This window comes from Schistocerca piceifrons, chromosome 4 (assembly GCF_021461385.2).
Source record: "Schistocerca piceifrons isolate TAMUIC-IGC-003096 chromosome 4, iqSchPice1.1, whole genome shotgun sequence".
Lineage (NCBI taxonomy): Eukaryota > Metazoa > Arthropoda > Insecta > Orthoptera > Acrididae > Schistocerca > Schistocerca piceifrons.
The window spans coordinates 26,137,108-26,162,229 of NC_060141.1; the positions used below are offsets into that span (position 1 = coordinate 26,137,108).

Genomic DNA, 25,122 nt, shown 5'->3' on the forward strand with positions numbered 1-25,122 from the left:
CAGTATATAATAATCCAGTATATTTCATACACATGCACAGTATATAATTTTCAGACCTAATTGAACATTTATCATAAAATTGTTTACAATTTTAACCCCTTTCAAAAAAATGATCAACTGCATAAAAGCAATGGTCCAAGAGATATTTTTTTAACTTATGTGTGAAGGCTCTTGGGTTCTTTGTTGCTTTGATTTCATTTGGTAAATTATTATACATTTGTATCACAACATTTAAAACACTTTTTTGGTAGCAGGTAGTTCTAGACTGAATCATATGTAGGTCAGATTGTTGCCTTGTTGCATAGTTATGAATATCCCCATTGAATTTTAGTGTGCAGTCATTGTTTAACAGGTATGACTTGACAAATGAGACGATATTATAAATGTAAGCAGAGGGCAGTGTCATAATGCCATTTGTTTTGAAATGTTGTCTGCATGATTCATTATGTCTTAGATTGCATATTATGCGTATTGCCTATTTTTGCATTTTGAAAATATATCTACCTCCAGGTGAGTTCCCCCAAAATATGATTCCATACTGTAATGTAGAATGGAAGTAAGCATAATATACATGAATGAGAACAGATTTTGTGACAGATTTTTTGAGTATCCATAAAATGGAACACACAGTTGATAGCTTTTTTGAGATATAATTTGTGTGCGTCTCTCATTTAAGATTTTCTTCAAGCCATATGCCAAGAAACTTGACAGAGTCCACACACATAAGCTCTTGGTTATTCAGAATCACATCAGGCATTTCTTGTTTTTGGGATGAGAGTCTGAAGTTGATGTACGTTGTTTTATGTATATTTATAATCAGTTTGTTCTCGTTGAACCATCTGCTGGGTGACAACATAAGCGGTTTAATTTTTTGGTTGTGGTCCTCTGTATCAGTACCTGTTATTAGTATGCTCGTGTCATCGGCAAATAGTTTGGTATTCGTGACTTATGAAACAAATATTAATCTAATCTAATCTTGAAGACACTGTTATCACAAAATTATCAACAAGATGAGTCCCAATTGTCAGTCTAGGATGCTCAATTAAACAGTGAAGCTTTTGTCAATTGCAAAAAGCTACACAGGCTCACAAAAGAAATCTACATGCCAGTGACAATCATACGTATTACAGGTCATCAAGGAGAACTTGGATCACTAATTGTCATTAGCAGCCACAACTCATCCGAACAGTATGTGTATAGGGACAGCTGAACTGGTCCAGGAATGTCAGCTTAATACCACTAATGAAAAATCATATTCTGCTGTCACTACAAACCGTCAATAGGATCTCACCTGCCTGAGGAACAGCATGGTGAGTGCTAGCTGTTCTCTGCCAATTTTTGGATGCTTTCAAACAGAGAGGACTAAGGAGCTCCTGATAAAGACACCATATCAACTCTGGGGATCATCCACCTATTAGCTAATGTTCATATTGTTTTGGTTGGCAGGAGAGCCAACACCGTGTTACTAGAAGGAGGCCGAAAGGTACGCGTTTTAGCTCACGCAGGCTGGCGTGAGGTCTGGAACAGGACAAGGAAATTAGAATTTAGAAAAACAAACGTAGCTGGTGGAATACTTAACTTTAATCTGTTAATGAAGAATGTTGGTCTTGAAGGTAAATGATTCATAATATCAATAGTAACTGATAATGGCGCCTTGCTAGGTCGTAGCAAATGACGTAGCTGAAGGCTATGTTAAACTATCGTCTCGCCAAATGAGAGCGTATTTTGTCAGTGAACCATCTCTAGCAAAGTCGGTTGTACAACTGGGGCGAGTGCTAGGAAGTCTCTCTAGACCAGCCATGTGGTGGCGCTCGGTCTGCAATCACTGATAGTGGCGACACGCGGGTCCGACGTATACTAACGGACCGCGGCTGATTTAAAGGCTACCACCTAGCAAGTGTGGTGTCTGGCTGTGGCACCACACATATTGCATATTGCTGTCTGAATGATGGACAGCCTTGGAAGAAGTCAAGAAAATGCTGCAGTATGACATCAGTGAACCTTTAAAAAGTCCTTGATCCTCTACTGTCATTCTTGTGAAGAAGGAACTGTGGCATATCACTCTTCTGTGCTGACAACTGTTGACTGAGAATGAAATCACAGAAAAAGATTTCTCCCATTGCCAGGCATTGATGACACGCTAGACTGCTGGAAATGAGCACAATATTTCTCAACTATGTACATGCAGACAGGTTGCAGGGAAATCAACACTGACAAGGCTGACCACCAGGAAAAGGCTGCCTTCAAGCTCATTAAGGCCTCCATGAGTTCAAAGATGTGCTTTTTGGCTATGTAACACTCCAGCTACGTCTGAGCTTATGTGTTCAAGTAAGTTCACACTGCAGGCACTTCCTGGATCTGAAATGTGCCTCTTTGCTGCCTAAGAAATAAAAGTTTTGGAGTTTCTGTTGAATGGCAATGGAGTCTGTCCCAATCCAAAGACAATAAAAGCCTTCACAGATTTTCTGACTTTTTGGCACATTCATATTGTGACAAGTTTTCTTAGAATGTGCTAGTATAGGACTTCTGTGCAAAAGCAAGTCCCTTGCAAGAACTACTGTAGGGAGACAATAAGTTTTCCTGGAAGGGTACAAGAAAGATTTTTCCTTGTCCTTAAAGAGAATCTAACATCTTCTGCTGTCATAGCATTGTACGATGAGGATGCTGAGACAGAAATTCACACTGACACTAGCGGTTATGGGATAGATGAAGTTCTAGTGCAAATCAAGGCAGGTATTGAATATGTTATAGCTTAAGCTTCCAGAGTATTATCCAAGTCTGGTATGAACTACTCTACAATCAACCATATTTATTTGGCAAACAATTCACTGCTGTGATGGACTATAATTCTCTATGCTGGCTCATTAACCTGAAGGATCTGTAGGCTCAACTGGCAAGATGGATACTGAGGCTTCAAGAGTATGACATCATGGTTGTATACAAAAATGGATGCAGACACACAAAATGCTTTTCAAGAAATCTTGTCATTTAACTCAGCAGTGTGGACAAAACCTCAGTCATCACAGCATTAAATGGTGCTGCTGCTGAACAGAGGGAAGATCCAATGTTGTTGAAAACCATAGAAACCTTGAGTATGAGAAATTGAAGAAAGCATAATATATCAATTAAGAACTGGAACACTGTATAAGACAAACTGATGGGGTGGAAATGATTGCATGGCATCCCAGCTCATCTGCAGCTAGCTATCCTGAAGTTTTTCCATTACACTCCAACATCTGGTCAGATGAGATTTGTGTAGAATCTGGACAGAATCAGGCTCACTATCCAGGTCTCCACCATTTCATTATACACTATGTGAACCACTGCAAGAAATGTCAACAATGGAAGGATTTGCCACAATTACCTCTGGGACATCTGGTACCAAGTCCGCCTGCAGTATTACCATTCCACTGAATTGAAATCACCTTCTTAGGGAGGTTCCCAGTTTTGACAAACAGAAATTGATGGGCAAACAGTCTGCATTGATTACCTCATCCACTATGTAGTCAGCAAAGTTGTGCTGACTGCCAAAGCTCTGGAAACTGCAATTGCAGATCACATAATTTTGAAGCGTAGATTGCTCAGAGTGACAACCTCTGACCAGGGAAATCTTTCCATCCGAGAAGAGCCCTTCTTCTTCTTCTTCTTCTTCTACTTAAAAGTTTCTGCTAGTGTATGTCATTCAGATAGCCTGTTACGATTTTTTCCCCACAGTCTACCATTCACTGTTTCCTCCCATTGTAGACCTCTTTGATTCACATCATCGTTCGCTTGGTCTCTTTATTTTGTTCATGGTCTTTCAATTGATCTTCCTCCAGATTCTGTCCAAGGCAGTGCTCTTCTTGGTAATCTTTCTTTTCCTGCTAGTTTAACATATTCAAACCATTTTAGCTGATTTCTCTCTATAGTTACATTTATGGGACTGATCTGAAGCATGTTTCATATTGTTTCATTTCTTATCATGTCCCTTTTACACACAATGCACAATCTGTCACTTTTATTCCACTCAGATATTTCCCTGTCCAGGTCCAAAATTCTGACCTATAAGTCACTGCTGGTAGATAATATGATTTGTGTGTAACATGACCTTTGCTCTGACTGGTATTCTCTAATTCCTAATTATGTCTTATACACAATAATAGAATTCTGAGCAATTTTATCTCCTTTCTTAAAGTTATTCCTTTATGTTTCCTTTCCTAGTTAGATTACTTGTTGGATATTTAAAGGCATCTGCTTCTTTAATACTTTTTCCAATACATCTTAACTCCATTTTTTTTCGTTTTCCCCACTGATTTTCAGTACCTCACTGTTTATTAAGCTTATTTTTATGTCTGCTTCATCAATTACCCTCTGTCAGGTATTTAGTTACTCTTCCAGTTTCTGCTCATTGTCTTCCCTTATCATAACAGCATTTACATATGCACGGTTTTCGTGTAATCTACAGTTGACCCTTGGTGAACTTTCCTTGTTGTGTCCATGACTATACTAAAAGAGCACTGTTGTGATCACACTTTCTTGTCAAGCCCATTTATCTCGTTCTAGGCCTTCCTGACTTATTTCCATTTGTTATAACATAATTCAGGCATCTGTTTTATATGTTCCTGACTCTGAGTTGCACTCATTTTTGACAGTTCAAGCCTGTTCAGATCAGTTCCAGTCTATTCGGAGCTTGCTGTATCTCTTCACTTCATACAGTGTCATAAGCCTTTTTTATACCTATGAATGTAACTAGGATGTCTTTCCTGAATTCCCATTTCTCTTCTACTATCTGTCTAGCTGTAAATATGGCACCTATACCTAATCTGTCAGGCAAAAATCCTTGTAGTTCTAGTCTTAACTGTGGTTCTTTCTTGTTCCTGACTTTCTGCAAAAAGTAACAATGTTGGAAAAGACAGATTGCTACTTGCCGTAAAGAAGACACATCAAGTTACAGACAGGCACAATTAAAAGACACTTACATTGTGTCTGTCTACAGTTTGATGTGTCTTCTTTACAGTGAGTAGCAATCTGTCTTTGCCTACATTGTTGATATTCTTATCTGGAGTTTCCTTGTTTGATTTCTGTAAAATTATATTTTTGTAAACATTCATGCAATAGCACTAGTAGCTGCAATAGGATTAAAGGATTCATCCAAAAGCTAAAGAAGTTTTCATTCTTTTTTTGTGTGCCTTCCAATGACTCAGTGTTTCTAGTAGCTGCGGAGTTACCACATATATTTATTATGTCAGAACATGGGCTGAAAGGAAATGAAATTAATGTTTACAACATACATGAATATAAAAGAGTTGCAAATGTATGCAGATCTGACTGAGCAGAAATGCTATTTGAAGCTGCAGTAATACAGACAACATATTATGGGGAGAAATGTGTGATAATAGGTATCTACAGATCACCAAACAGCCAGATAAATGGAGTTCTAAAAGAGTTAGAAGTGCTGTTGGATAAGGCTAGCAGGGAATTCTCCTATATTATTGTAGCTGGTGACCTAAATATTAACACACTAAAAGACAACTGTTATACAAGGAGTTTTCAAGATCTGATTGAAACTTATGGACTTTATTTAGCAGTAGACAGTCCCACGAGATGCTGTAAAAATACAGAAACATTAATAGATCACATGATCACTAATGTACAACAGAGCAGGCAGACAGTACAGGTCATAAACACAACCATTGCAGACCACTATGGGGTAGTAGTTGAATTAGTAGGCAACATAGGGAAGCCAGATAAAATATTTAAAGAGTTTAGACAAACAAAGTAAACAAACATATCTAGGCTACAAAGGCTATTGGAAAGCGAAGACTTTAGTGAAGTATACTTAACAGAAAATGTAGATAAAGGATGCGAATCATTCTGCAAAACATTAGGCCATTACATAGATGTGGCATGTCCATTAATACATAGAGAAATAAATAAGAAGAAAAATAAAAATTTGGTCACAGTAGAGGTAAAAAGGGAGAGGAAAGAGGTGAAAAGCATGTATGAAAAATGTCACTTAAGGCCAACCCAAGAAAACAGGGATGCATATAGGGAAGAGAAGAAAACATACAACAAACTTATAAAAGACACTAAATCGACATATTATGAAAACAAGACAGAAACTTCAACAAATATCACAAAGACCATATGGTATCTCACAAATGAAAATGAAAAGAGGAAAGGTGCAGGTGTGGAAAACACAGATAACATAACACTTCAGGTAAAGGTGTGTGTGTGTGTGTGTGTGTGTGTGTGTGTGTGTGTGTGTGTGTGTGTTGGGCCGGAGGGGGGGGGGGGGGGGGTAAAAATTCCATGTGAGACAAAATACTTATTCCTGACCCCAACTAATGAGTCAGAAATTGTAAAAGTAATACAAGCCTAAAAACAAAAAACACTGAGGGACTTGATGGTATATCCACTAAACTAATTAAATGCTGCTCACAGTGCGTAGTAAAGGCATTAACCTGTCTGACAAGCTTATCTACAGAAAAAGGAATATTTCCAATGTGCTTGAAAAAGAGTAAAGTAATCCCTATACATAAAGGAGGCTGCAAAAAAGACCCAGGAAACTAGAGACCTATAACCATTACATCTGTACTCTCTAAAATAATAGAAACCATAATAAAAGACACAATATTAAATTTTATACAAATATGAAATATTCTAAATGATGAACAACATGGATTCAGAAAGGGCAAATCTACCACAACAGCAATAGCTGAATTCATAACACTGGTAACTAAAGCACTTGATGAACAGAAGAAAGTCTGTCGTATGTTCCTGGACCTATCTAAAGCATTTGATTGTGTACGTCATGACATCCTATTTGAAAAGCTTTAGCTTTATGGCGTAAGTGGGAAAGCAGCAGACATCATTAAATAGTTTTTGGAAAATAGAAAGCAGTGCGTAGAAATAAAGCAAAAAGTGAAAAATAATATTACAAGTGTCTTTTCAAATCATGAAATTGTTAAATATGGAGTTCCCCAAGGATCCGTCCTTGGTCCACTACTTTTCATTTTGTATGTAAATGATATGACCAAATCAGTATCCGATAGAGTAGTCATGTATGCAGATGACACTTCAATTGTTGTTACCAGTTCTACAAAAGATGACCTGCAAGAGAAGACTTTGCTAAGTATGAAAAGTGGAAACAACTACTTCAGGGAAAACAATCTCTTTATAAATGGAACCAAAACAAAATATATACAGATACATGCAAACAAACAACACACTTTGGACAACAACATAGTCAGGCTTGGAGACCTACAACTAAAGGAGACAGACAGCTAAAAATTTCTAGGTGTAACAGTGCATAGGTATATGACATGGGAGAATCACATAAATAACATGTGCAGCAAAATAGGTTCAAGCATATTCCTCATGAGAAAACTGTCAAAGTTAGTAAACAGACACACTCTACAAACAATGTACTATGGACTAGTCCATTCAAACCTCACATATGGCATCCTGGCATGGGGAAATGCTGCAAATGTGCACACACAAAGGGTATTAAAATTACAAAAGAGAGCCGTACGATGCATCGCAAAAGTATCACCAAGATAACCATGCAGAAATAAATTCAGGGAGCTAAAAATTTTAACAGTAGCAAGGATGATGTAACTTACCAAACGAAAGTGTTGGTATGTTGACAGAGACACAAACACACACACAAAATTCAAGCTTTCGCAACCCACAGTTGCTTCATCAGAAAAGATGGAAGGAGAGGGAAAGATGAAGGGATGTGGGTTTTAAGGGAGAGGGTAAGGAGTCATTCCAATCCCAGGAGCGGAAAGACTTACCTTAGGGGGAAAAAAGGACAGGTATACACTCGCACACACACACATATCCATCCACACATATACAGACACAAGCAGACATATTTAAAGGCAAAGAATTTGGGCAGAGATGTCAGTCGAGGCGGACGTGCAGAGGCAAAGATGTTGTTGAATGACAGGTGAGGTATGAGTGGCAGCAACTTGAAATTAGCGGAGATTTAGGCCTGGTGGATAACGGGAAGAGAGGATATATTGAAGAGCAAGTTCCCATCTCCGGAGTTCGGATAGGTTGGTGTTAGTGGGAAGTATCCAGATAACCCAGACGGTGTAACACTGTGCCAAGATGTGCTGGCCGTGCACCAAGGCATGTTTAGCCACAGGGTGATCCTCATTACCAACAAACACTGTCTGCCTGTGTCCTTTCAGGCGAATGGACAGTTTGTTGCTGGTCATTCCCACATAGAAAGCGTCACAGTGTAGGCAGGTCAGTTGGTAAATCACGTGGGTGCTTTCACACGTGGCTCTGCCTTTGATCGTGTACACCTTCCGGGTTACCGGACTGGAATAGGTGGTGGTGGGAGGGTGCATGGGACAGGTTTTACACCGGGGGGGCGGTTACAAGGGTAGGAGCCAGAGGGTAGGGAAGGCGGTTTGGGGATTTCATAGGGATGAACCAAGAGGTTACGAAGGTTAGGTGGACCGCGGAAAGACACTCTTGGTAGAGTGGGGAGAATTTCATGAAAGATGGATCTCAGTTTAGGGCAGGATCTGAGGAACTCGTATCCCTGCTGGAGAGCCACATTCAGAGTCTGATCCAGTCCCGGAAAGTATCCTGTCACAAGTGGGGCACTTTTGGGGTTCTTCTGTGAGAGGTTCTGGGTTTGAGGGGATGAGGAAATGGCTCTGGTTATTTGCTTCTGTACCAGGTCGGGAGGGTAGTTGTGGGATGCGAAAGCTGTTTTCAGGCTGTTGGTGTAATGGTTCAGGGATTCAGGAATGGAGCAGATTCGTTTGCCACGAAGGCCTAGGCTGTAGGGAAGGGACCGTTTGATATGGAATGGGTGGCAGCTGTCAGAATGGAGGTACTGTTGCTTGTTGTTGGGTTTGATGTGGACGGATGTGTGAAGCTGGCCATTGGACAGATGGAGGTCAAGTTCAAGGAAAGTGGCATGGGATTTGGAGTAGGACCAGGTGAATCTGATGGAGCCAAAGGAGTTGAGGTTGGAGAGGAAATTCTGGAGTTCTTCTTCACTGTGAGTCCAGATCATGAAGATGTCATCAATAAATCTGTACCAAACTTTGGGTTGGCAGGCATGGGTAACCAAGAAGGCTTCCTCTAAGCGACCCATAAATAGGTTGGCATACGTGGGGGCCATCCTGGAACCCATGGCTGTTCCCTTTAATTGTTGGTATGTCTGGCCTTCAAAAGTGAAGAAGTTGTGAGTCAGGATGAAGCTGGCTAAGGTGATGAGGAAAGAGGTTTTAGGTAGGGTGGCAGGTGATCGGCGTGAAAGGAAATGCTCCATTGCAGTGAGGCCCTGGACCTGCGGGATATTTGTGTGTAGGGAAGTGGCATCAATGGTTACAAGGATGGTTTCTGGGGGGTAACAGACTGGGTAAGGATTCCAAGCATTCGAGAAAGTGGTTGGTGTCTTTGATGAAAGATGGGAGACTGCATGTAATGGGTTGAAGGTGTTGATCTACATATCTCTGCCTGTGTATGATCTACGTATGTCTGCTTGTGTCTGTATATGTGTGGATGGATATGTGTGTGTGTGTGTGTGTGTGTGTGTGTGTGTGTGTGTGTGTGTGTGTGTGTGTGTGCGAGCGCGAGTGTATACCTGTCCTTTTTTCCCCCTAAGGTAAGTCTTTCTGCTCCCGGGATTGGAATGACTCCTTACCCTCTCCCTTAAAACCCACATCCTTTCATCTTTCCCTCTCCTTCCCTCTTTCCTGACGAAGCAACCGTGGGTTGTGAAAGCTTGAAATTTTGTGTGTGTTTTTGGGTGTGTTTTTTTATTGTGCCTATCTACCAGCACTTTCCCGTTTGGTAAGTCATGGAATCTTTGTTTTTAATTATCTACTTAAAAACTAGCTATGCTACATTGCTAAACGGTGAATATCATGAACATAATACAAGAATAAAGAATGACTATCATATAGAAGGAAGCAGGCTAAAATTAACAGACAAAGAACCTGTAAATGCTGGGTGCATACTGTACAACAGTTTACCACAATGTATAAAGATGGTGGAAGGTGTGTCTCTTTTTAAAAGAAAATTAAAAAGACATCTGATCAATATCTGCCCCTACAGTGTAAAAGAATATCTTGAAATAAAAAATTAAATATTGTGTATATATATATTTTTTGCAATTGTACTTTAATGACATTTTCTGTGAATATTCTATAAAATATATGTATACGTACTACTTTTTTGTAACTAGCTACGTATATGCAAGAATTATGTAAAAATGAAGTGTCCAATATCATTATAAGAAATGATTCATGGACAAATAAATAAATAAAAATTTTAAATTATTCAGAGTGTTGTCTCCTTTACTCCTAAACTATTTACATTCTGCCATAACTCTTCTTATCATAAACTAAGAAATTTATTTAGTATGATAAATAGTATTAGCTCTGTAACCTTTCAGTAAAAGTTATTCCCAAGGATAAAATACACTGCATTTCAAATGCCACTGACACAATTTCTTCTGTTTTAATGTGCAATACATAACCAAAAAATTATGCTCGAAGTCCACATATGTTTTTTTGAGATTTTTAGTTTAAGATCTGGTGTCTAATCTCTGTCTTGCCACTGCACAAAGTATCCAAAATCTTCTAGTGTCACTAGATCTCTTCCATGCAAACAACCTTCTTCCACATTAGTAACAATTATATTGTACTCTTGCAAAATTATCACCAGACAGCTAATTCTGACACTACTTACTTTCAGTTCATGTTATTTTCTCTCATAATACATTATTTCAATTTCTTCATCTTCTGTGGAACTAGCTGGTATATACACTTATACTATAGTGATGAGTCTTGGTATTGTGTCCGTCTTGGCTATGGTGATGTACACACTATCTTGCTCATAGTAGTTTACACACATTCCTATTTTCCTGATCATTATTAGACCTACTCCAGCATTACCCATACTTGATTCTGTGTTGATGACCATGTATTCATCTTACCATAAATGCTGTTCATGCTACTAAAACACTTCACGAAGTCCTACTGTATGCAAGTTCACATGAAACCTATTTTAATTTTGACCCTCATTTTGTTTCCAGTTTTCACTCTATGATTGTCTCACATATGTTCTTCTAAGTTCTTCATCTTAAGATTTCTAACATAACATTCTCCTTCCATGAAATTTACTCAAGAGACTTCCATTTTCCTATTTCTCCCCATAACATCTACTAGTTTTAAATAATTCACCAAGCATTTAATTTACTCCATCTCTAAAAAAAAAAAAAAAAAAAAAAAAAAAAAAAAAAATTGTTGTTGTTGTGAGCTGGCAACTAATTTATCAAATTTATCAACATGACAATTAACAGTCGCAACCAAATATTTTCTTGATTCAAGATCTTTCCAAAATATTATATGTAACTAACTAAACCCTGTAGGATTTTGTAATTCTCGCATCATCTTCCAATGCCTTTCATACAGCCAGAGATTTTGTTTTGAAGCTACCTCAAATACTATACAGATTTCACATTATGAATCATACCCTATTATGCTGTGTCACTCTCTATGGGCCTGAATACAAGTCTCACTCACTTTATTCTGAATCTTGGAATTCTTGACCCTTTCAGGCCTGAATTTTTTCTGGAGGAAGAAAAATTTTTCTTTCTGATCTAATGCTCATAGGCAATTTTTTAATGATTTTAGGTGTATGGTTTATACAAATATATGCACCCATTTTCAAGTCATACTTTGAACATTTGTCTTCTTTTTATGGACTAAAATAAATAATTTTTTAATATTCACTGTTGTAATAAATAAACTGATAATTCAATAATTACAATGCAAAATAATAATAACAATATTCAACAATAATAATATTCAAATATGCAGTGGAGTATAACTAACCAACACCTTCTGTGAATCCTGGCTGTGCACTGCTACATTCACTTGTTGATATTTTTTACAGTAATGCTAAACAGGTGGTAGCAGTTGTGCATGATGAAAAGACTGAACATTCACAGATGTGTACTGAGGTTTTCATTGTGGTAAACATGATGTGTCTGTTGCAGCTAATACACACTAAATATTAATGTATACAATTGTAGCCAGAGGATCTGAAATGGTTAAAAATATTATAGGCTGAATTTCCCTATTGTGTGCTTTTCATCTCCCATTTTCTCCAATGAAGACCCATGATTTTACATTTCTTTTCTTACAAATGGAGATTCAATCTTTCGTCCACCTCACCACCTTACATTCTATATTTTGATTCCACTCATTTTGACTTCCTTGCAGAATTCCCACTTAATATGGGTACTTCACTCATGTTAGCTCTCTGTGTTAACAGTCCAATGGGGCAACAAATTATGTGTTTGTTGACCCAAAGGCATCTTCTTTACTGATATTAGAGACATTCCTAAATGCATTTATTAGCATGGTGAATGCATCTTTATTACTTTCTACAGTTTGTGTCATCGGAAGTTTCTCATTCTGATTGTCTCACGATGGGTAAGCTAAATGAGAACAACATTTTCCATTGTTATGTTAATTTTCTGATATTTAAGAGTCTCAGTGATTTACCATAGACATGAATTCCTTCTGAAATGATTCTGGTTTCTCACTAAGTTTTTTGGAACCAATCGTATGAAACCTGAACCCCTCTATTACTTTTCACAGATTAGAAGAGGTCAACATAGTCTCATTCTGCAAATCTTTCAAACTTTGCTTTACTTAAGCTTTTAGTATTTACATCTTATTTCTAAATGGCCATGTAGCAGATATGCTGAATCGCAGATAGGCAGAACAAAAAGACTGTCACAAATAAAACTTTTGGCCAGTAATGACTTCATCAAAAATAGATCACACACACACGCACACAAATGCAACTCACATGCACGACTGTAGTCTAGGCAACTGAAACCACACTGGGCACTGGGCAGTGTGGTTTCAGTTCTCTGAGACTGCAGTCCTGTGTGTGAGTTGCATTTTTGTGAGTTTGTGTGTGTGTGTGTGTGTGTGTGTGTGTGTGTGTGTGGTGTGTGTGTGGGTGGTCTATTTTTGACAAAGGCCTTACTGGCCAAAAGCTTTATTTTTGGCTGTCTTTTTGTTGTGTCTATCTGCGACTCACCATCTCTGCTATATAGTGAGTAGCAACTTTCCTTTTCATAATACTGTTACATTCCATCCTGGAGTTTTCATTGTTTCATTTTTTGCAAATACGCTGAAGAACCAAAGAAACTGGTACATCTGCCTTACATTACATAGGATCCACCAAAATATGCAAAAGTGCTGCAACATGATGGGGCATGGACTCAACTAATGTATGAAGTAGTGCTGGAGGGAATTGCCACCATGAATCCTGCAGGGCTGTCCATAAATCTGTAAGCGTACGAGGTGGTGGAGATTGCTTCTGAACAGCATATTGCAAGGCATCCCAGATATGTTCAATAATGTTCATGTCTGCAGACCTTCATGGCCAGTGGAACTGCTTAAAACTCAGAAGAGTGTTCCTGGAGCCACTCTGTAGAAATTCTGCACTTGCTGGAATTGCCCAAGTCCATTGGAATGCACAATGGACATGAATGGATGGAGGTGATCAAACAGGATGCTTAGGTACATGTCACCTGTCAGAGTTGTATCTAGATTTATCAGGAGTCCCATACCACTCCAACTGCACATTCTCCACACATTTACAGAGCCTCCACCAGCTTGAACAGTCTGCTGCTGATATGCAGAGTCCATGGATTCATGAGGTTGTCTCCATACCCGTACATGTCCATCCACTCGACACAATTTGAAACAAGACTTGCCCAACCAGGCAACATGTTTCCAGCCATCAACAGTCCAATTTCAGTGTCAACAGGCCCAGGCAAGGTGTAAAGCTTTCTGTTGTGCATTCATCAAGGGTATACGAGGGGGCCTTCAACTCAGAGATATGATGTGTTACCAGATTCCTAGTACACTCTTGAAATTGTCATATGGGAAAATCCCCACTTCATTGCTACCTCAGAGATGCTGTACCCAATTGCTCATGTGCCGACTATAGCACCACATTCGAAATCAATTAAATCTTGATAACCTGCCATTGTAGCAGCAGTAGCTATCAATCTTCTGGTTGGGTTGACATGGCCTGCAATGTCTTCCTCCCCAGTACCAACCATTTTTTCATCTAAGGAGCACCCCGCTCAATGTCCCCCACTATTTCTTGATTTCTTGAATATATTCCATTTCCTGTCTTCACCTACATTTTTCCCCTCTAGAGCTAGCCCTACTTCCATGCCGCTATTCTCTGATGATTTAATACATTTTCTACCATCCTGTCCCTTGTTCTTCTCCATGTTCTCCTATCCTAAAAAATTCTGTACAGATCATCTTCCTTTCTTATTTTATCAGTTTGTCAGTTTTCAAATCCTTCTATAGTATCACATCTGAAACTCTTCCAATTCTCATCTCTTCCAGATTTCCCATGGTCCATTATTCACTTCCATACAATGGTTTAATGCAAATGTACATTTCTCAGATATTTCTTCCTCAAATTAATTGGATTATACCATAATATCACTTACATTATTGAAACTTTCTATCAGGACCATCTTCATTCATAGCATATAATATTCTTGGCATGTACATCTTCCACTTTTTCAGTCTTCGACATCTGATTTCATTTTGACTGGCCTACCTCATTTTTGTACGTGCACTGATGTAACTGCTTTGATTGTGCAAAGTATTCCAATCAACAGCATTAGCAGATGTACTTGCTCCTTTCCACAGTTGCCAATATCTCTGTTATCCATGCCTTGAACCATATCACTGACTTTAGCAATTATTTGATTTGTTGGTCCCAGAATTTCTACCTCACTTTGTAAATGTTCTGCTTATTGTTCTCATTTGTCATCAAATCACCCTTGTTTTGCTTCACCTTGTTAGAACTTAAAGTTTAACACATATATTTCGGAACGACACAACACATATGTCACAGAGTAAGTTCACAAGTAAGACATGTGTACACGTTAGCATTCGAATGAGCACTGAGTCCCAGTCTAGTGGCCGCTGCTCGGGTGGCCGCTTAGGTGGCATAGCTGCTGCATGGCTGGCAGACAGCGCCGCACGTAGAGGACACGAGTAATTGCGCAGCGGCACTTTGAATGATCGGCGAGTCACAACACTTTTCCCCCCTTTGCAATTGTTGCACTGGTCTTGATGGAGGTGACCTGGAGATGGCTAACGTCCATAAGCGTTGTTTGACTCGCCGCAAAGTCTCAAGGAGGAGGCTTCCCGTACGGACGGAAGTGTCCCCGATGATAACGGGTCGAGATGACAGGAGACGTAGGGGTCGAATCTGTTGGGGCCCCATGCACCAATCTGCCCGTTGTGGCAAGTCCAGTTGATATGACAGGAGACATGGGCGACGTGTCAGCGTCCGTTGGAGGAGGAGGCGAGTAGATTTGCTCTGACAGAGGATGGTCCTCCGGTTCCTGCATGAGCACGTCTCCTGGTGGCGTCCGTTCTGGTGCTGGCATCGCGATGACGGTGAGAGGGCTGCATTGTGAGTATTGAGAGATGCCAAGATCCCGAGCATCAGGTAGAGCCAAAGGTGGTGTGGCGGCATTCGGAACAGGCGTTGCTGGCACACGAGGCCGAAGCTGGTCCGAATGACGCACTGCAACACCCATGTACATCTGGATTTCATACAGGTGTCTGCCACGGTGTCTTAAGATGTGGCCCGGGCTCCATTTTGGCTGCCTGCCATATCCTTGTACCCAGACAAGGTCGTCAGCGGTGAATCGGCCAAGTGAAGGCACCCGCGGCCGGGAGGTGGAAGGCCGCAGAAGATGAAGTAGCGTGCGGGGCTGTTCGCCATGTAAGAGCTCAGCCGGGCTGTGGTCGCCCATGGGGGTGAAACGGTAAGACACCAGAAACTGGAGAAGCGCATCATCAGCAGCAGAAGAAGTCAGAAGTTTCCACATCTGAGCCTTAAATGTGCGGACCAGTCATTCAGCCTCACCGTTGGATTGTGGATGGAACGGCGGGGCCATGACATGAGTAACGCCGTGACAAGCACAAAAATCCGCAAATTCGGAAGAGGCAAATTGTGGACCATTATCAGTAACAAGAGTAGAGGGGAGGCCTTCCAAAGTAAAAATGCGGGCGAGAGCACTGGTGGTTGCCGCGGTGGTAGGCGACGTGCAACGGACAATGAAAGGAAAGTTAGAGTAGGCGTCAATTACGAGGAGCCAATAAGTACCTAAAAAGGGTCCCGCAAAGTCAGCATGAATGCGCTCCCAGGGCTTCTCAGGCGAAGGCCACAGTGACAAAGGTGACTTCGGGGCAGCGGCCTGTGACGCACAAGGGCCGCAGGAGGCGACCATGTGTGCTATTTCAGAGTCAATGCCAGGCCAGTACACATGACGGCACGTCAGAGATTTAGTGCGAGACACACCCCAGTGCCCTTGGTGAAGGAGGCACAAGACCGAAGCACGCAAAGACGCAGGTACCACAACACGCGTCAAAGCATTGTCAGTGGAGAGGAGGATAACACCATCCCTAGCCGTGAGGCGGTAGCGCAAAGTGTAGTAGTTCCGCAACGGATCAGAAGTCTTAGCGGACAGGCGATCTGGCCAACCCTTCTGAATACAGCGTAGAACCCGGGAGAGGGTAGGGTCAGAACCCGGAGCAGCCGCCAGCCTGTCCCCAGTCATGGGGAACCCGTCCACAACCCGCTGCTTGGCAACATCCAGGTGGAAACACAGAAGTTCATCCCTATCAAATGCATGATCAGGACCCATGGGAAGCCGAGACAGAGCATCAGCATTTGCATGTTGAGCCGTTGGCCGGAAATGAATCTCGTAATTGAAACGAGACAAGTAAAGAGCCCAACGCTGGAGGCGGTGTGCAGCCTTGTCGGGAAGTGACGTTGATGGATGAAACAAGGAAACAAGTGGTTGTGATCCGTAACAAGATGAAATTTTGAGCCATAGAGAAAAACACCAAACTTATGAAGAGCATAAATGATGGCCAAAGCTTCTTTCTCAATTAGAGAATACTTTTGTTGGGCATCCGTGATCGTTTTGGAGGCATAAGCAATGGGTTGTTCTGAACCATCAGAAAAATGGTGCGCAAGGACTGCACCGACCCCGTATTGAGAGGCGTCTGTGGCAAGAACAAGATGTTGGCCAGGTCGATAAGTAGCCAGGCACGGGGCCTGTTTCAGCATAGTCTTCAATTTCTGGAAAGCCGCTTCGCATGACGCGGACCAGTGAAAAGGCACGTTTTTATGCAACAGGCGATGCAACGGCTGAGCCACCGAAGCCGTAGACGGTAAAAACTTGTGATAGTATGCTATTTTCCCCAAGAAGGCCTGCAGTTCCTTAACAGATGTAGGGCGAGGAAGGGCATCAATCGCAGCGACAGTTTGTTGAAGCGGACAAATACCATCCCGAGAGAGTTGAAACCCGAAGTACGTGATAGATGCCTGAAAAAATTGAGATTTCTGAAGATTACACTTAAGACTGGCAGTCTGTAAGACATTAAAAAGTGTGCGGAGATTTTGAAGATGTTCTTCAGTGGTGGAGCCAGTGACAACAATGTCGTCCATGTAATTGATACACCCAGGGACAGGGAGCAATAATTGTTCCAAGAATCGCTGAAAGACAGCAGGGGCGCTAGCAACCCGAATGGCAAGCATTGGTATTGATAGAGGCCGAAAGGCGTGTTAAGGACAAGAAACTGCCGGGAAGCAGCGTTGAGAGGAAGTTGATGATAAGCTTCTGACAGGTCAATTTTAGAAAAATACTGGCCTCCAGCAAGTTTAGTGAACAGTTCTTCAGGATGGGCCATAGGTTAAGTGTCGATGAGGCATTGAGCAGTGGCTTTGAAATCGCCACAGAGACAAATATCACCATTAGGCTTAGCAACGACAATGACAGGAGAGGACCACTCACTGGAAGTGACAGGAAGCAAGACCCCTGAAGTAGTGAGACGATCCAACTCCCGTTTTACCCGATCACGAAGGGCCACAGGAATGGGCCGAGCCCGAAAAAACTTAGGCCAAGCAGTGGGTTTGAGTGTGATATGAGCTTCAAAGGTGTTTGCACGGCCTAACCCAGGAGAAAAAAGGGACGAAAATGTCATCGACAAGGAATCCAGTTGAGCATAAGGAATAGCATCAGAGACAATATTGACAGAGTCATCTATGGAGAACTCAAAAATGCGGAAGGCATCGAAACCAAAAAGATTTTCTGCATTGCTCTGGTCAACCACAAATATGGGAACAGTGCGAATGACGGATTTGTAAGATACCTCAGCATTAAACTGTCCCAAGAGAGAAATCTACTGTTTATTGTACGTCCGTAATTGCTGAGTGACAGGTGACAGGAGTGGAGAACCCAACTGAAGATATGTCTGAGAATTAATTATAGTGGCAGCAGAACCAGTATCCACTTGCATGCGAACATCTCGACCAAGGATTTGGACAGTGAGGAATAACTTCCCTGAAAGGGAAGAAGTGCAATTGACAGACAACACAAAATCAGAATCAGCGTCATGTTCATGAACATCATGTATGCGGTCGGATTTGTAAACGGAAGACACATGACTGTTCTTTTTGCAATTGCGACACACAGCCCAATGTTGGGGATAATCCTCACGTGAATGTTTCGTAAAACACCGCGGACATGAAGGAAGTTGCCGGGGATTTTGCTGCAGTTTCTTAGCGGGTTGTTTACGGCTAGGCTGATGCTGTGCGTGGGAGCGCACTGCGGCCACGTCATCCGGCGGGGATGCGCCGCACACGTCGTCAACAGCACACAGAGGTTATATTTCCCCGACATCACCCCACGCCTCTATTTGTGCCCCAGTGGCGTGAGAAATTTAAAAAGACTGCGCAATGGAGAGAACTTCATCTAGAGTCAGATTCGCCAACTGAAGGGCACGTTGCCAAACTTCTTTGTTGGACGCCGACCAGATAATTGCATCCCGTACCATTGAATCGGCATAGGATTCTTTGTGAAGGTCAGTAACAAATTGACACTTTCGACTGAGGCCGTGAAGTTCAGCAGCCCAAGCACGATAGGATTGATGTGGTTATTTTTGACAACGATAAAAGGCAACACGAGAGGCTACCACATGCGTTTGCTTTTGAAAATAGACAGACAGAAGTGAGCACATTTCAGCAAAGGACAAAGACGCAGGATCCTTCAAAGGAGCCAATTGCGACAACAACCGATACATTTGAGGTGAAATCCAGGAAAGGAACAGAGACTTACATGGTTGTTCATCCGTGACATGAAATGCCAAGAAGTGCTGTCAAAGACGTTTTTCATAATCAGACCAGTCTTCCGCCGTCTCGTCGTAAGGAGGAAAAGGAGGTATAGCCAAGGACGAGAAACGCCCCGCATTTGATGCCGCGACAAAATCGTGAATTGCCGCTGTTAGAAGCGTTTGCTGTTCAAGGAGATATTGCAATAGTTGCTAGACAGTAGCCATGGAACCCTGTGAGTCAACGGTGAAAAGGAAAAATCCACTACCTCGTCGCCAATTGTTAGAACTTCAAGTTTAACACATATATTTCGGAACGACACAACACATATAAGTCACAGAGTAAGTTGGCAAGTAAGACATGTGTACAAGTTAGCATTTGAATGAGCACTGAGTCCCAGTCTAGCGGCCACTGCTCGGCTGGCCGCTTAAGTGGCACAGCTGCTGCATGGCTGGCAGACAGTGCCACACATAGAGGACGTGTGTAATTGTGTGGCAGCACTTTGAATGATCGGCGAGTCACAACACACCTCATCCTAGCTTTGCACAGATTTACAGAGTAGCAAAATAATGAAAATGCAACATTCATTTGCAGCAGAATATGTGCAAATGATTGATTTTTCTCTCAAAAATACACACTGACAGTAGCACACTAAATTGTAGGATCATCATCTCTTAATAGCACAAAGTGAATCCAAACAATATGGGATTGATTAATGAAGAGGATGAAAGGCTCTGAAAAAATAATGAATCTATGTGTTTCAAAGGGTGGGTACAGATCTCGGCATGCACATAAAAATTCTTGAAAATGAAAAATATTTCTCCAATGTGTTCCATGAACTACTCTGTTCTATTCATACTGTTCATGTTTAGCAGATGTAGTGGTCAGGCCATTTTCTGAAGTTCTCTACAATGTCCATCCAACCACTATCAAATATTACTTGCTCTGAGAACAAGTGTCTTACCCTGTTGTAAAATCCCACACATCTGGTAGGTATGGAAATGAAGGGCATCCAGGAAGCTTTTATGCAATCACCTTCAGTTGTGTACAAATACCAACGAACTTTACTAATTTCAATATAACACACTTCTGTGTATTTCTTTGAGACATAAAACTAGTAAGAAAGACAAAGCTAGAAAACTATTAAGAGTGAAGTACCTGATAACCAAGCACGAGTAGTGCAAGATGTTTCTACAAGGTTTTTCAATCTTTGTATTTCTTGTTCATACTCTCTCAGAAGTGCATCTTTTGCATCTTCATTGATATGGGGCTTATTCTTGATATTTTTTGCTCTGTTAGCATAACGCAGTGTGCTCAAACTTTCTTCATAGTTACTATCAGCTGGTGAAAGACATGCAATCATAAGTGTCTTTGTGTTGCCACCTAGTGAATCCTGAAAAATGATCAATAACAAATTTACAGTAGCAAATTACAAATATATTTACATTACATTTTTACAAATAGAGGATTAACAGTTCTCTGAGAAGTACTGCTGAATAAAGAACACATTCATGTATATGCATAGACACAAGTGTTACTCCATACACTAGGGAGAGAGGAATGCCCAAATTGTCAGAAAATGTTCTTCACATATTGGAGGAGAAAATATGGTCTATAGATATGGGTCTAGAAACAATTTATTTCCATGTATGAAATCACCTTCAACAACTTTCCTACTATGTTAATTATGGGAAGCACACAACACTATAATGTTAGAATGCAAAGTATGAAACTCTTTCTTACATGAAGTTTTCAGTATGCCGCCATGGTAATGTCTGGTTAAGTTGTAAATCTTGGATTTACCTAAATGTAGCATAAACTGTTTAAAGTAATATTAGGGACACAGCAAGCACATAATGGTTTCCTATTGTCCATCATGGATTTGGTTCCCAAACAGTTTATTGTAAAAGAAAGCAAATGCTCACGTGACGAGCCAATTAGCACATGATCATGGCTGTGCCACTCATTATGCATATCACACAAGATAATAGAATAAAGGTGTCCCAACAATAGAAAAGTTGAAGAACCACTCATCATCTTGGGTAGTATGGGATGCTGACATCTGCTACTTGCAACTGAAAGACACACAGAAGGATGAAAACCCCTTCACCTTCTAATATGCCCACCCATTTTCTGTTTTTAACTTCATTAGTTACAGTAGTACTGCAGAATCATGCCAAAATTAAATGTGACCTCTATCTGTCTGTTTAGTTTTTAGAAGAAACAATACACTGTTGATGATAACAGGATCACTCATCTACTGCAAATGTGTGTTAGTAATGTGTATTTGCATACAGGTACACTGAGCTCTGTGTGAAACTAGCTGTAATTATGTGAATGTATAAATTGCCACAGGATCACTCATCTACTGCAAATGTGTGTTAGTAATGTGTATTTGCATACAGGTACACTGAGCTCTGTGTGAAACTAGCTGTAATTATGTGAATGTATAAATTGCCACTAGCAGCAGCTGTTGGATCAAGAAAAACAGCCATAACTAAATAACTGATCTGAATTCCCTAATCATAAATTGTTTTTTTTTTTTAAATCAGAGGTCAGTTTCATACAATAATTCTTACCAGAGCCATCATTTAACTGCTGCTCTCTCTCAACCAAACAATTTATGTGGTGTTCCATCCTCATACAATGATTGGAACACATTAAAATAAACTGATTTTTCCTTAGTACTAATTTTGCTTTGTTCCCTCATAGAGCAGTAACCAGAACTGCAAGAAAAGGTTATTTGTTCATAAGTGATCTGTTATATCTCAGTGTTCTGGGTACTGATTTCATCTCTGGCTTAGTTCTGTACATCACAGAGGTTAGTTGCATGATTTGCAGATTGAAGTGGGTTATCAATGCAGGTTTTTTGTCAGTGTTTGGGGCAGCATTGTTGGTGACTTTCTGTTAGGGCCTCATCTTCTTCCACCCACAGATGAACGTATATTGCTTTCTTAAAGAACATGCTACTTGATGTTCTGGATGATGTGCCTTCACCTGTGATGTCAAAAAAAGTATTTTAGGAACAATAGAGTATAATCCTCATTTCAGTGTTAATGTATATAGGCTCCCACGTAACATATTCCATGAACCCACTAGACTTAAATTTGTTAGAGCATCTGAAACTTTTGTTTCTTGAATTCTGGTACAAAATGAAGAGAGACTTTTTGCCTACATCATGGAAGGCTGTGAAAACATGCAAAAATACTACACCAGTGCATCTGAGATTATGGAAAATATTTTAACATTTTGTGATATGGTGACACATTCTGTTTCTTTGTGTTTCCCATTATTAATGCACTATGAAGAATTGTAGAAAATGAGTTTTAATGTGGAAATTAAATGTTTCCATGACATGTTCTTATAACATATTTTCTTCTTCCGTGTGTGAGTAATGTCTTCAGAAAATTTGGCTGCACCTTTTTGCTACATCTGAAAATCAGTTAACATTAAAAAATGACAGAACAGGGAAGTGATTAAGACAGTATAAAACATAACAGCCCACCAAACATCTCCAATAATTGATTAGTCTTTCAAAAATGAACACTCATTTGATTTAATCAGGGACACAAAACAACAGTGATCTTAGCTCCCTATTGCCCACACTGAAATTAAGTTCAGTGTCATTCTAATCAAGCTAGGCAGTGTTCTTGAAGAGTAGTAGCAGATCTTTTACTATAATTTTGTTAGATACAACCTCTTCACATATTAATGACCCAAATGTCTTGTGTCTTTCGGTCTCCAGTGCTTCACATTGGAAGAATAAATATGGCGCAGTTTCATCTCCCACACCACACAGTTTGCACTTAGTGGCTTCTTTTTTTCCATTCATACTGTGCAGGTGTTTCCTGAAGTTCCCATGTTAAGACATTGGACCTACAATGACTTTACTCTGCCCTTTGTTGAGTCCAGGATTGAAGAACTTCTTTTAAAAAATGTTTTCTGCATCATTATTTTACCATGATTTGTTTTTGAATCTTAATTCAATATCCTAAGTGCTGCCTCATGATCCAGCTACGTAGTTTAGAGTTTACTATCACCTTTGTGGTGATTATGGCAGGTTCTAGTCCAACAATGAAGTCATCACTCCTCCGCAGCTATCTCTCATTACCAATAATATCCGAGTGACAGGAACCATAACAGAATTGCCCTATTGCTTTCCTCCACCCTCACAAGGGATTCACAGTATCCTGTAATGATCTTTCTTCTTGTTGCAGGGGCTTATGGAGATTTCAGAGCTGCTTGGCTGTCTAGATGAATAACCATTGTATCACTATGTAGATCCTCTTCTGTGGACACTCTGATAGAAAACATCTTCTCCTGGGAAATTGTAGCCAGGATCTGTAGAAAAATTTCACTCTCTAATCTAGGCTGTACCCACCCCCAGCACCTCCTGAACAGTATTGCGGTTCATTCTACCACTGCTACCTACTTCCAGTTGTTACACTGAAATATTGTTGAAGCACCTGGAATCTGTTGTATAGTTGGCTGGCATTTTCCAGGCCATTTCTATATTCACCACATTCATTATCGTAAAGGTTTCCAGTATTTTCCAATTCAAATGGATATAAACAAGTTGGATTAAAGTATGCAGAAGAAAATCATTGTTCAGGAGAGGATCAGGAGTTACACTTCTTTACCATCCTGTCTCGAATCTTAATAGTTCTGTCAAGATTATGTAAGGAAGTAGTTATTAATAAGATTCAGTATAACACTGTAAAATATTGTATTATTGTAAAAAGTCATTTTGAATATCAAGAAAGAGATCATCATAAGCAAATCTGTTACAAAGATTAGTATGCCAGCAGATTCATGTTGGAGGTGTAATACACAAAGTCATATCCGTGTAGTAGGATTCTGTTTGAGTGCAGTATTTAAGTCATGTGCATGCAGTGAACACGGGCAGAGTTCACACCACCAGTCGACCAGCAGTGGTGCCGAGGCTTGGTGGTGGTGCACAGTGCACGTGGCCTGGCTCCATGTGGGCTGTTCAAGGGCTGAGCATGGTGTCAGCATCTGGTAGCTGTTGAAACTTCCAAACTTCTTTGTACTTATTTGTGCACGAGCAGCATGAACTGTGCTGATTATGGGTGAGCACAAGGTAAGAAAGGAAACATAATTTGATTACGAATCCAATGGTACACAGATATGACTGGAAATGTTATATGAGAGGAGATACAGATACAAATAGGGTTGAATACAAATAATACACTAAATAATTTATAAATGATATACTGTTCAACCCACAAAAGAGATCCAGCACTCAGTTTGTAGCTCTTGATAAGACACATCTACGTAGGTATGTAGTTGCATGTTCAATAATTTTAATAATTAAATTGCAAAATTAATTGAAATCAGCATATCACTGACAGCATGACAGTACATGTGGACAGTGATAACACTCCCCACCCCCCATTTGGATTTTAAGATTTATTATTTTTAGTGTCAATTTTTATTGTTTTATGTTAAATTTGCATAATTTTGCCCACAATTTAAATTTCATTGATGATATACAAATTCTAATAATATCCTACAGAAATGCATCATTTATAGTTGTACCATAGAATAAACAATTCTCACCATTGCAAGCACAAAACTTTGATATAAGGGCAAACTATGGTACCCAAAAATTATTATTTTATATGTGTATAAGGTAGAATTTTAGCACACAGCTAATAGCAATTGTGCAAAAAGGACTGGTCATCACATGACATCCTTATGAGATATTAATGTGCATACTTTATGTGGGTGGGGATGCTGAGAGCTGGAAAATGGTGACAGTTTTCTGGAGGGGGTGACCAAATCTTTAGAAACTCAGTGGCCACATTCCTCATGGTCATTCAGTATGGAAAGGTGGCAGACTCAGTTTGGATTGAGTTGAAGGAGGTAGCATGCACATGGATATGAGTCGTGATAAAG

At 40.3% G+C, this 25,122-nt stretch overlaps 1 protein-coding gene across 1 annotated transcript in view; it reads right to left on the reverse strand.

Annotated features, from left to right (window-relative positions):
* LOC124795564 (kinesin-like protein KIF17) overlaps positions 1 to 25,122 on the reverse strand; it is a 190,007-nt gene that overhangs the window by 2,804 nt on the left and 162,081 nt on the right. Inside the window, exon 7 of the mRNA XM_047259637.1 lies at positions 20,362 to 20,596. Coding sequence (XP_047115593.1) covers positions 20,362 to 20,596 — 235 coding nt within the window. The remainder of the gene's footprint in view (positions 1 to 20,361; positions 20,597 to 25,122) is intronic.